The 12584-nt window shown below is 52.4% G+C and overlaps 6 protein-coding genes across 6 annotated transcripts; 2 read left to right on the top strand and 4 right to left on the bottom strand.

The window, feature by feature from the left end:
• Nucleotides 1-2073: 2073 nt before the first annotated feature.
• On the top strand, nucleotides 2074-5776 carry VFPPC_01613 (hypothetical protein; the record flags this gene model as incomplete). The annotated part of the gene is made up of 2 exons (XM_018281407.1): nucleotides 2074-2317; nucleotides 2400-5776. The coding sequence occupies 2 exons, from the start codon at nucleotides 2074-2076 to the stop codon at nucleotides 5774-5776; spliced, it is 3621 nt and encodes a 1206-aa protein (XP_018150110.1).
• A 548-nt stretch (nucleotides 5777-6324) lies between these two features.
• On the bottom strand, nucleotides 6325-6642 carry VFPPC_01612 (Ras guanyl-nucleotide exchange factor RasGEF; the record flags this gene model as incomplete). Its single annotated transcript, XM_018281406.1, has 1 exon — nucleotides 6325-6642. The coding sequence occupies one exon, from the start codon at nucleotides 6640-6642 to the stop codon at nucleotides 6325-6327; it is 318 nt and encodes a 105-aa protein (XP_018150109.1).
• A 774-nt stretch (nucleotides 6643-7416) lies between these two features.
• VFPPC_01611 (3',5'-bisphosphate nucleotidase) lies at nucleotides 7417-8487 on the top strand (the record flags this gene model as incomplete). The annotated part of the gene is made up of 1 exon (XM_018281405.1): nucleotides 7417-8487. One exon carries the CDS (start codon nucleotides 7417-7419, stop codon nucleotides 8485-8487), a length of 1071 nt encoding a protein of 356 aa, XP_018150108.1.
• A 275-nt stretch (nucleotides 8488-8762) lies between these two features.
• VFPPC_13122 (60S ribosomal protein L6) lies at nucleotides 8763-9687 on the bottom strand (the record flags this gene model as incomplete). Its single annotated transcript, XM_018290899.1, has 3 exons — nucleotides 8763-9130; nucleotides 9205-9318; nucleotides 9411-9687. 3 exons carry the CDS (start codon nucleotides 9685-9687, stop codon nucleotides 8763-8765), a joined length of 759 nt encoding a protein of 252 aa, XP_018150107.1.
• Nucleotides 9688-10117: 430 nt separating this feature from the next.
• On the bottom strand, nucleotides 10118-11877 carry VFPPC_01610 (tubulin beta-1 chain; the record flags this gene model as incomplete). Its single annotated transcript, XM_018281404.1, has 5 exons — nucleotides 10118-10514; nucleotides 10579-11369; nucleotides 11463-11585; nucleotides 11656-11679; nucleotides 11866-11877. The coding sequence occupies 5 exons, from the start codon at nucleotides 11875-11877 to the stop codon at nucleotides 10118-10120; spliced, it is 1347 nt and encodes a 448-aa protein (XP_018150106.1).
• A 379-nt stretch (nucleotides 11878-12256) lies between these two features.
• VFPPC_15400 (hypothetical protein) lies at nucleotides 12257-12490 on the bottom strand (the record flags this gene model as incomplete). The annotated part of the gene is made up of 1 exon (XM_018293153.1): nucleotides 12257-12490. One exon carries the CDS (start codon nucleotides 12488-12490, stop codon nucleotides 12257-12259), a length of 234 nt encoding a protein of 77 aa, XP_018150105.1.
• Between the last annotated feature and the right edge of the window lie 94 nt (nucleotides 12491-12584).

Here is a 12584-nt window from a genome sequence, read left to right as displayed (position 1 = left end):
TAGTCGTCGTTTGCAAATAACGAGAAATCTAGCCGCTGGAACTGAACAGTCCAATCTGTAAGGTCGCAATATCCCCTTGGCACACCACACGTGGCTCGTTGGCCCGAGCTGCTGGGAGAAGATCTACAACTGTGTCTGGAGAATTGTCACGCCATCTGCATGACCTTCCTGCGGAGAAACTTACGGGGTATCAAAGGCGTACCAAAGGCACCTGTGCAACTCCCAGGACGGAAGAGGTGAACGATAATGGCGGCTTTGAGAAAAGACGCTACTAAGCGCCGGCATCCAACATGTTCACATGCATCACCAGGGATTCGACCAATCACGAGTTGATGGTTGCGTTGGGTCCCTCCAGAAATAGACTGGTCAGTTAAGCTATGAAATCCAGGCGGTCCAACGAGATTGAACATGTCCCTCAATTCGCTGTCCGGTGCCTTGGATCTCCGCCGCCATACTTCTGGAGTCTCGCCTGCGGGGTCATTCGACTGAAGCATTGAATCAACGAAACATTGAAAGGCTGAGACTGAGACATGTGTAGACGGCAAAGGCTCCTGGCTCCCGCCGTGAACTATGTTTGTCAATGAGCTTTACACCCCCATAACGCTCGTGCCTTGATTTATTTTGCCGGGCCTTCAGAAGAACAACCGTTGGGTATCACAACGAATTTGGCTAGCGCCACCTGTGTGTTGATTATCATGGCGTGATATGCGCATATTCTCAACCAAGAACGGAGGAGATTCAAGACAGGCAGGTACTGGATGACGGCAAGGATACGTTTTCACAAAGCGTTCTCGGCAACGGGGTTTGTGAGGACGGCAAAGATCGAACATGTTACGAGCTGGACGGAGCCACGGATTCGACGTTGCAGGTCGCCAATGGCATTCCAGCCACACGGCTCGCTCCTACGGAGCAAGATCCCAGCACCTTTGGTCGTGGCATAGAAATTGTGGTGGTCGGCTTACCTTCTGCAGTTGTGCATGGTAGCCAAGCTTCGAATGTTGCCCATCCCTAGCAGTGGATAAATCAGCTCCCATGCGAGCGCCATGTCCATGTCCTAAAGTTGTGAGCATTGGGGGTTGTAGGCAACAAATTATCCGCAATATCGAATGTTTTTCAAGCGAGATTCGGAGGCCAAGGTCAGCTCACAATATTACTCTCTTATTTCAAAGCTATATTGACACTGTTTTTAGTGACCAAAGTCGCACATTCCTTAACGTTCCAAATCCACTACGCATGGGCACATTGACAGCAACTGAGTCAAGCTATCCATCAATTTATTGAAGGTGGTACAGAGAGTACGGAGTACCAGGATCTTGCAGATACCTCCCACACCTAGGATGAACCCTGGAAGCCATTTTGGCCATACACATTATTAGGACCCAGTTGACCTTACGGTCCTAGCCTGTCAGCCTCGAAATGTGAGGAGCAAAGCTCTCTGCTGGAAGCTGTGCTGCAACCTCACCAACATGGTCAGTTCAAGCACGCACGACCATAGTGCGCCGATCCTCGCTGATAGTCCCCAGCCTTTCGCTCTGCTCTTTGATAATTTTGTCCTTCGGCCGTCACCGGTACAATCTATATCCTTGATTGATTCCGTTTCTGTGAAGTCAGAACGACTCAGACCCAGAATCATTGGCATAGGCCGAGTCGGGCTCTGCTTTTCGCTCCCCACCACCAACCTGGCCCTGGGTCATAAGCAATACAGCTTGCATGCCGCCGACGGCCAACCACGTTCTGTGCTTCATCAAGCTGCCCATTCTGTTACTGTAAATAGATGGCCTGACAGGGACGTACTCCCGGGAGAGCTTGCATCTTGCAGCGGCTTTCAATAGACCGAAGCGTGGGTGTGTGACTGACTGTGTCGCGCACCACCCGTCGCTGACCAGTCACTCAATCCACCCAACATACGGACCAACGCCGCGTCCAATCCTTTAAGCGCCATCCAAATTGCTTTGCTCTCCTCGCGGTAATCCTTACCGGCCTTGAAGCATTCTATTTTCAGCAAGACGGGGAATCCGCGACAGAGGAGGAGCTGGTTCATTTTGCGTGCGCCACCGAGACGGTGAAGCAAACATGGCCTCGCCCCGCGATCCAGCACGGCTTCGCCAGGGCCTCAATCCGCTCACGACGAACTCGCTAAGTACTTACGGCAACCATGCCAACTCGCCCATTTCTGCCGTTTCGATGGCCTCTTCCCACATACAATCGGCGCAGACACCTGGCAGTGCGATTCAACCATATAATCCTCAGGAATGGGTTCCGTCGCCAGCACAGATGCCCGATAGGTCTCACCAGTTCCCGGCGGAGGGGGGGCAAGGTATGATAATAAACTGCCATTTTGTCTACTTGGATATGCCCTTCATCTTTTTGGACAAAGGCTAACATGAGTATGTTTCAAGCGTCAGCAGTCCCTCCTCCCCCATACAGTCCTCCTCGAAGCCGACAACAGCGACCGATGAGTACCGCCTTTGAGCACACCACTGCCCTGGGTTCAACACCACCGCCTCCCAGCAGAATGACAATGTCTCCTCTCCATCGTCCTTCTCCAGAACCCCCCGTTAATCCGTCATTTCCTCCGCCACCTGGGGCAGGAGGAAGAGGAAATTCAAGAGAGCGTCGCTTTGGATTACCATCTCTCGGTCGCCGAAAGGACCATGAGCAACCACAGGCCACTTCGCCGGATCCTCAAACAAGTGCCTCGCATCTGAGAAGAAGTCTGGGGCCTGCAATGCTCCAACAAGAACCTGAACGCATTGTAGCTCCTATGCCGAGTGTCGTTCCCATCATAGGACCACCAGCAGCTCGTAGAGCTGCTTCGACTGGTGCCATTGACACACCCACATCTCAACGTTCACGGTCAACGTCGCAAACAAGGTGGGAGCCTGGCATGCCGTTGCCTCCGCCGCCGCCAGGTCCTCCGCCGTCGTCGTCAAGATCACAAAGCGTTCAAAGCATAGATCGATCCAGCGTTCCAATTATTTCACCTCCAACGAGGCGACCGCCGCCGAGCGGCGTAACATCACTCGGACCAGTTCCACCAACACCCGCAGACTGGGTCGATACTGAGGCAGAACGTGGCCAGTCTGGCCAACCCAGTCGAGCTGGTCGTGGGCGTTCTCCTGGTCTGGTGATTGATACTACGACTGCAGCTAATGCTCCCGATGTGCCAGAACCGTTGGGGTCGTCAAATAGCACAGGTGGCTTGAATAGGGCCAGAGCGGTGCGACATGATAAAACAATCCTCCAAAGAAGAGCTGAAAGCCGAAGCCGCCACACATCACACGGCTCCATCGATGCCATTACACAGCCGCATAATATTTCGGATATTGTTGTTCCCTCGAGCTCCGGTGGTCTCATGCAAAGGTTGATGGGCGGGAAATCAACACCTCGTAGTGCCGGTAGAAGGGATGGTGAGTTGCCTCGAACTGGCGACTCCCTGACGCTTCAAGATTCTCGAAACTCAACCCCTCGTGCTCCAGGATCTGCTCAGCTTGAAGCAGCAACACCCCCTTTTTCTCCATACCAAGGCAAATCGGTGCAAACGCCCGCAACCGCCCCAGCAGCGGCCCCAAAGGCTCTACCAACTCCACCGCCGCAAACACGATCAGCTTCCGGATCACGCCCCCGGGATTCATCCCGCCCTCCAATGTCGGCATTGACGCCGATTTCAAAGCACATGGTAATCGGTCAGACTGCCGAGCAGTTTGCTGCGGCTACAGTCGAGAGGTTTCGGGCATTCGCAGCCAAGGAATCGACCGCCGCGTCGGATGCGGATCGAGTTCGCATGTTTGCTGATTTCATTGTAAACGAATCTAGAATTCGGAGGGAGCGATATTCATCAGCTATTGGAGCTATGGGATCAGAAATTTTTGACCTCACTCGCGACTTGTTCCGTCCAATGGCGTCGTCGTCCAGGAGAGAATCCGGAGCGTCCCAGGATGAATGGACGCCAGCATCTACAGATCCAAATTATTCCCAAAGAGACTCAACAGGATCCATCGTCAGGGGTGAAGGGCTGTCTATTTCGGCGCCAACGTCTGCAAATCTTCCTGCGTCGCCGAGTGGTGCACCGGCCCCAAGCAATGCAAACTGGACAAGCAACTACATGCCGTCTCTATCACCTATCCTTAGTATGAGTGTTAGCGATAACTACGAAAACGGAAGCTCTCGTGGACGGCCACCAAGCCGATGGTGGGAGACCGATTCTCAGGGCGAACCGCGTATGTTTGAGAGATCCAAGAGAGAATCCAAGTATATGGGAGTTCCAAAAGGTCGATGGATCGAAGAGGAGCAAGGGACGGGGGCTTATGCTGTGGCAAGCGAGTATGCATCGTCGTCAGAATACCCACCAGAGAAGACTGGATGGCACGACCAAGGAGATTCATCATCCTGGACTCCGCAGCCGTTGCGACTTTCTGGGAGTACACCCGGCGGCTCAAGTGCCTCTCCTGCATCACATAACAAGCCGGATGCATTGGATGTCTCTCGACTTGTTACCATGCCGCCACCATATCCTCGCCACTATCCTGCTGTTAATAACAATCACCCAGAACTGACAGCCACACGGACTGCGGTGAGAGCATTGGGTGAACTTTCAGAGATCGACAACGTGAAGGAGAGATTTGCAATCGCGAGCTCCAAGCGCCGGGAAGAGTTCTCCAAGGCTGCTTCAGAGCGTCGACAGTCGCTGATGGCTAACCTACAGAAAGAAATCAGCTCCGGCAACATTGGATATGCCGACGCCGCTGCCATCGAGTCAGACTCTCAACAACAGGAGAGGGATAAAAAGAAGGAACTGGAAAAGAATGAATACGAGCAGTTCCAGAACGATGTCATCCTTCCGCTGAACGATCTCTTGACTGCTAAAATTGCGAAAGCTGACGTGCTGTACAAAGACCTATCAGAGCACCTCTTTGACAATGGTCAAATGGATGCTGATATGCCTCAAGAGGAAGGAGACGATCGACCTGAATTGCTCGAGAAACTCACTCTATTAAAATGGATTTTCGAAACCCGAGAATCTCTACACAGAGCTATTTACGACATCTTATCCGATCGTAACACGCGCTATTGCGAGGTAGTGCTTACACCTTACCGTCTTTCTGGCAATAATGAGAAGCTCAGGTCAGCAGAGGCATTCTTCGCCGAGGATGCGGCAAAGCGAGAATATGTGCTTGCCAATGAGGTTCTGGATCGTGCTCGACAGTTCCGAACCATTGTTGACGAAGCTGTCGAGCGTGGAGTCGCGCTGCAGCTCTCGGCCTTTTGGGATATTGCACCGCCGCTGCGCCAGTTGCTTGACAGCATTCCAGCAAAACTCGATAGCTTCAACATTCAGATCCCGGCGTCTGAATTTGACGAGAACCCAGCGTACCACGACCACCCGCTGCAGTATCTTTACAGTCTTTTGATGCACGCCGAAAAGAGCACATATCAATTCATCGAATCACACACCAACTTGTTGTGTCTCCTGCACGAGGTCAAGGGTGCGGTGGTCAATGCCAAAGCGAGGGTATTGGAAACTCAGGTCACTGAAGCTGATGGCTCCGCCATCTGCGCTGAAGACCGTGAGCGAAGGGCCACCAGCATGAGGCAGAGCGAAGATCGACGACTGACTGAGGATCTGAAGGAAAAGGTACGCCTTGTTCAAGAGCAGTGGAACAGTTCACTTGGCGAAGGTATTAAGAGCGTCAAAGACCGTGCTGGTGAATTGCTTCTGAGGACTGGTGGGTGGGATGAGACGCTGGAAGAGGGAGCGGTGTTTTCTGGCGTTTAGGCAGATGGCCATAACATATACACAAGATATAGGGGACGTTGCAGTAGCTGTTTTATAGTGGATTCTTGTTGATAGATACCCCCTCAAATTGAGGATCAAATTACGGCCGGCGATTGGAATGAATTTACACAATTGATTTTATGTCTGCATTTTGATTAGGACATGCACAAGAGTAATGTTTGCAGTGAAGGGTATCGAGTTGATATATTGAGTGTACAGTATTATACAATTGCCTCCATGGCAATTTACCCCTTCCCCCTGTTTGTACATGTCGTTGCCCAGAAGGATCTAGCGGGTGATGGTGTCGTTCCTCTGTGTCGACCGCGTGGTAATTTTGTAGTGTTGGTATATCCGATTTCAAAATTATCATGAAGTCGCCAGGGTAGCAGCTGATGATAACACCGCTCCCGAACAAAAGGATGTCGTCCGTGATGCAAAGTAGTAGTTCCTCTCTTCCTCTAACAATGCTCAACTTTTCGGCAAGAACTCTTTCGGCAAGGACTCCAATTCCTCAAACAAATTCGTCCGTCAATGGGTATATCGGTCCGTTACAACTTCTGCCCTCTACCATACAACTCAGGCATATCCATGCCGACCCTCCTGGCCGTCAACCTCACCCTCTCCTCCTCATCCATATCCATGCCAGGATTATACCGCTCTATCAGGGTGACATATAGTCTCTGGGAGCGCAAATAGGCAACGAGTTGCTCTGCCTGGGCGTGCGAGGAGGCGGATGAGTCTCGGAATGAGGCGCGCAGGCGGTTGTGCAGATGGCTTCGGGGCGAGGAGAGGATGGGACGGGGAGGCAGCTCGCGCAGGATGGAGCGGTAGATGGAGCGGAGGCGGGCGGGCGGCGGTGTCGACATGGTTGGAGATGTGACTGCGGCGACGTGGTGCCTGCTTTGGTTGGGTTGAGTTGGGTTGGTGTGATGGCGAGGTTGTTGCAGATGCAGTTGCGATTTGGAGGTGGGAAAAATGTCCATGATAGTTGAGAGTGGAGGTTGATTGGAGCGGCTTATCGGCGTGGGGCGGAATCGGTGGAGCAATTGCCGTGTGCTGCTTGCGTGCTCGGCCATGAGGTCAGAGAGGAGGGGCATCTGGGCCATGAAAGTGAATGTTGGAGGTCATCATACAATGAATCTCGACACCATTTAATGATAAACATATAGAAAGAAATTGTTAAAATGTAGACTAGTTACCTGTTCGGCGAAAATTCACACAAAGTCAAAAAATCAACCACTTCTTCACCAAAAAAACCACCGCTCTGTCTCCATCGGCCAAATCGGTATCGCGACGTCCCGACCTCAACCAAAATCTCTCTCTCTGGCCCTCACCCTCACCCCACGTCCGTCAGCATTCAGCTTGACACCCAAAAACCACATAATCCACAATCAGAGGCACGCGAATCCACCAATTCCACGCATCTACATTACATGCGTCCAGGCAATCAACCTCGTCCCATAAAACCAGCATCTTTCTCCCCGCTCCCACGCCCACAATATACTCTCCTCGTCACTTCAGCCCTCCTCATCCTCACGCTGGCTCTCCTCATCCCGCAAAGTCTTTCAACCTCTGCGCTTTCCCGTCTCCGCCAGGTATCCAACCACCTCCTCCGACAAATTCACCTCCCAACCGCCAAAATGGTAACCGCCCCGTCATACACTCACGAACTGCAAGTTGCGCAGCTCGCCGTCCAGCGGGCCACCATCCTCACCAAGCGTGTCTTTCATGAGAAAGCCAAGGGGACGGTCGACAAAAACGACAAGTCTCCCGTTACTATTGGTGATTTCGGCGCCCAGGCACTCATTATTGCTGCCCTGAAGCACAACTTTCCCGAGGATGCTATCGTTGCGGAGGAGGAAGCCGCGCAGCTAAAGGAGGATGCCAACCTGCGTGACACGATATGGAATCTTGTCAAGGATACAAAGTTGGACGATGAGGAGGCCGAAAAGACGCTCGGCGGCGCCATCAAGAGTGTTGATTCGATGCTGGAGCTGATTGACCTTGGAAACAGCCCCGGTGGCTCCAAGGGCCGCATCTGGACTATCGACCCTATTGACGGAACAAAGGGGTTTCTGAGAGGCGGCCAATATGCCGTGTGTCTGGGACTTATGGTCGATGGAGAAGTGAGGGTTGGCGTCTTGGGCTGCCCAAACCTCCCTGTTGACGATTCAGCCCGCCTCACAGCAGATATTGGATCCAACGCTACCGACGAGGGCCGCGGCGTGCTCTTCTCCGCCGTCGAGTACAAGGGAGCTAATAGCCGTCCCCTGACGACTGGTGGCCTTTCGCCCGACAGCAAGCATATTGGCATGCGGCCCATTGAGGACCTCACAAAGGCTACGTTTTGCGAATCCGTCGAGGCGGGACACTCGGCGCACGATGATCAGGCCGTCATCTCGCAGAAGCTGGGCATCACGGAGCCTTCTGTCAGGATGGACAGCCAGGCCAAGTATGGCTCTATCGCCCGTGGCGCGGGGGACATTTATCTCCGTTTGCCTGTGAAGGCTACCTACCAGGAGAAGATCTGGGACCACGCTGCTGGTGATTTGATTGTGAGAGAGTCAGGTGGCCAAGTCACTGATATCCATGGCAAGAGGCTGGATTTCAGTATCGGACGGACCCTCGCGAATAACAAGGGCGTGGTGGCTGCTCCCTTGCCCGTTCATGAACGGGTTCTAAAGGTTGTGCAGGAGGTGTTGAAGATTTAGACAGGCTTTCACTGCCAAGTAAAACCACAAAAGAAACGACAGCCCTATAGGAAAAAGGGCACTACTAAAATAGATGTAGTAAAAGCAGGTAGAAACGAGTCTGGAATAATAAGCTTGCAACATCAGTTATACATGCTATATTTGGGTGTTCCGTAAATTTCACAACTAATAGTACATCTATACCTAAATTTTCAAATACACGCCTCGTCCAGCCACCAGCTCTCACAACTCGACCCAACGACCATTATCCTACCCAGAGCAGCCCGTACCAACATTTACTTAATCTTCTTCTGCTTCAGCTTGATAGTCTGGTCATTGATAAACACACCCTTTCCCTTATACGGCTCCGGCGGCCGCCACTGCCTCACCCGCCCAGCAAACGACATAATCACCTCCCGATCCGTACCCTCGAGCAAGATCCTCGTCGGCGAGGGTGTCGTCACAGTAACTCCCTCCGGAATACCCTCCTCAACAGGATGCGTAAAGCCCAATTTCAAGCACAGGAATTTCTGGCCGGGATACTGCTCCTTGCCGGCGCGTCGCTCGACGCTCGCTCGGTAACCGACGCCCACGAGGCGGAGGATGGCCGTGTGCCCTTCAGATACGCCCATTACGTAGTTGCTCAGGTACGACCATGACGTTCCTATGCAAAACAGTCGTTAGCAATGCGTTTTTCAGATCCGTTCCAAGATTCCGGGGGAGAAAGCAGAAACGTACCCCACATCTCCTTTTGCTGCTTGATATTCGCGTCCTCCACACCCAGCAGGACCGTCTTATTCTCCAAATCCTGCTGCAGGTTCACAAATTCGGGGACATCGAGCTCCAGTGTTCCTGTATTGCAGACAAGGTTAGACTAATTCTTTCAATTTTCCTCCATTGGCTCAACCAGTCTCCGGAGCAAATACAGCGGCCACTGAACTCACCCAGGGGTCCCTTCACTGTAATCGTCCTCTTAACGGTAGGCTTATACGAGGTAGCAACCTTGGTCGTCTTTAGGTCGCCCATGGACAACTCAACGCCAGGGGGGATCGAAATTGGAGTTCGCCCGAGCTTTGAGGGTCGCTTCGTGGTTATCGAGAATTGCCTTTGCGCAAATGTCTGCCACGCCGGTACCAGGAATCCCGGTAATGCTACAGATGAAGATGTGCGCAAGGCATGGCCCAATGCCTTTCCCTTGGTAGGGACAAACTTTGAGGCCATTGGGTCTTGTCCTTGCTGTCGCAACGGATGCTGGTGCGTTGCTACGAAAAGCTCCAGGCCCGTGGGTGAGTGCTGTTCGCTTTCAACTTTTTGAGCTTAGTCATTCATCACGTGGCCCCTGCTTGACTACAGACCCGACAACCATCTTCCACCAAAGCGTACATCATTTACGGGCAGTGCGATTCAAAATAATATTTTCGTTTGGCTTGGAGACAATAGATTCATAATAATATTACTCAAGAACTTGCTTGGTCAATTTTTGGCGTACAATGCTACAAGAGTGGCACCGCCGCTCCATAATAAAGGTATCTGGAAAGCCCTCTGGCGTAATTACCACCGCAACCCCGAAGTGAAATCTGATCAACTCATGCAGCGCCCATTTTGAAGTGAGAGATGCCGGCCGAATACAAACAACTAGTGTTTGGCTTTCTTACTCCAGAGGCTCGTCGACAGGAACCTCCTCCTCGTACTCCTCTTCCTCCTCATCAATACCAGCATCCTGGTACTGCTGGTATTCAGAGACAAGATCGTTCATGTTGGACTCAGCCTCAGTGAACTCCATCTCGTCCATACCCTCACCAGTGTACCAATGCAAGAAAGCCTTGCGACGGAACATAGCAGTGAACTGCTCCCCAACACGCTTGAAGAGCTCCTGGATGGACGTCGAGTTACCGATAAAGGTAGACGACATCTTGAGGCCACGGGGAGGAATGGCACAGAGAGCGGTCTGGATGTTGTTGGGGATCCATTCGACAAAGTAGGTCGAGTTCTTGTTCTGCACGTTACGCATCTGGTCTTCAACCTCCTTCATAGCGACCTTGCCACGGCTGTAATTGAGAATTAGAACACTGAGATACTGCAAATGTTTAGAGATTTGATTTTTCAACTTACAAGATGGCAGAGCAGGTCAGGTAGCGACCGTTTCGGAAATCAGAAGCGGCCATCATGTTCTTGGGGTCAAACATCTGCTGAGTGAGCTCGGGAACGCTGACAGCGCGGAAAGAGTGAGCGCCACGGCTGGTCAGGGGAGCGAAGCCGACCATGAAGAAGTGCAGACGAGGGAAAGGAACCATGTTGACGGCCAGCTTACGCAGGTCAGAGTTCAGCTGACCAGGGAAACGCAGGCAGGTAGTGACACCAGACATGACGGCGGAGACGAGGTAGTTCAGGTCGCCATAAGAGGGGTTAGACAGCTTAAGGGTGCGCATGCAGATATCGTACAGGGCCTCGTTGTCAATGCAGAAAGTCTCGTCAGAGTTCTCAACGAGCTGGTGGACGGAGAGAGTGGCGTTGTAAGGCTCGACAACGGTGTCGGAAACCTTGGGGGAGGGAACAACGGAGAAAGTGGCCATCATTCTGTCGGGGAACTCCTCACGGATCTTGGAGATCAACAGAGTTCCCATACCGGCACCGGTACCACCACCAAGAGAGTGGGTGATCTGGAAACCCTGCAGGCAGTCGCAGCCTTCGGCCTCGCGACGGACAACATCGAGGACATTGTCGACAAGCTCAGCACCCTCAGTGTAGTGACCCTTGGCCCAGTTGTTGCCAGCACCGGACTGGCCGAAGACGAAGTTGTCGGGGCGGAAAAGCTGACCGAAAGGACCAGCACGGACGGCGTCCATGGTACCGGGCTCAAGATCGACGAGAACAGCGCGAGGAACATACTTGTTACCAGAGGCCTTTTTCACGAAGAAATTCGCGTTAGTTTACTGGGTCTCCCCCATGACGCTGGCTATGCCTTGCGATCAACCTTCAGCCATTCAAAAACTCACCTCGTTGAAGTACACGCTCATGCGTTCGAGCTGGAGCTCAGAAGTACCGTTGTAGACACCATTGCTGTCAAGGCCGTGCTCGCCAGAGATGGTCTGCCAGAAAGCAGCACCAATTTGGTTACCCTATCCAAAACATTGTGAGCTCCCCACATCGCGAGTCGTTTCGTTCAAAGATGGCAACGCCGCTACTTACGCACTGACCGGTCTGAAGGTGAACCTACAAGGAAGAAAAAAGTAAAATGTCAGTAAAATTCATGAATATAATCCATCGCGTTCTTTTAGCCTCATCTCAATCATCGGTTGGGCGTGAATGGACGTGGCCACGCTCGGCGGGGTACCAAAATCAGGGGCTCAACATTGGAACGCGTCGAGGAGGGGTCCAAGACAACAGAGGGGGACTCACAATCTCACGCATATTGGCGGGTTATCGTCGATATTGTGAGGGTTTTGTAAAATGTGTGAGGTTTTGAAGAATCACGAGAGCTATGCAGAGCTTCACGATCCGTAATGGTGTAGTGTAGGGGAGCAAGGGAGAAGAAAGTCGGGGCGGAGGTGTTGATTTTTGTTGGAGATGAATTGGAAAGTGGTTCACCGCCAGTACCTGGCCACCCCCAACCGGGGAGGCAGGTGCAGCGAAGTGAGGGAAAGCACCTGCCCCGCCTTCACTTTCGCTTGTTTACAACCGTGGTCAGTGCATGTCCTAAAGAGGCAAGGTCGCAACTCAGGCACCTGGCTATGAGTGGCTGGCCAGTCTGAAGCTCAAGGAGTGGGTGCTGGTTTGAGGTTCAAAGCGGTCAGGGTTCTGGTGCAACAGAACTTCCATCCTCGTTTGTTGGGGAGCAGGCTGATGAAAAGATGCAAGATGACAATGCTTTTGCCATCATAATACGGCTTGGGAACCCAACCCTGATCAGATAGCTACAGGTTACCACAGCGGCCCTGATCAGTTGTAGTGGCGCTACACATCCGTCTAGCCCGCGGGAGATGAGATGAGCTTGACCCACTAGTCTGGGTCCAACTTCCACCATCACAACAAGTGTCTGGTCTTGCTTCTGTTGCGACTGAAATTGTTCATCGCCTTTGCCAAGCTGCAAAAGATATCGGCAATGACTGAGCAATTTT

This window comes from Pochonia chlamydosporia, chromosome 1, assembly GCF_001653235.2.
Source record: "Pochonia chlamydosporia 170 chromosome 1, whole genome shotgun sequence".
NCBI classification, from domain to species: Eukaryota; Fungi; Ascomycota; class Sordariomycetes; order Hypocreales; family Clavicipitaceae; genus Pochonia; species Pochonia chlamydosporia.
This window is presented reverse-complemented; position numbering and strand designations above follow the sequence as displayed.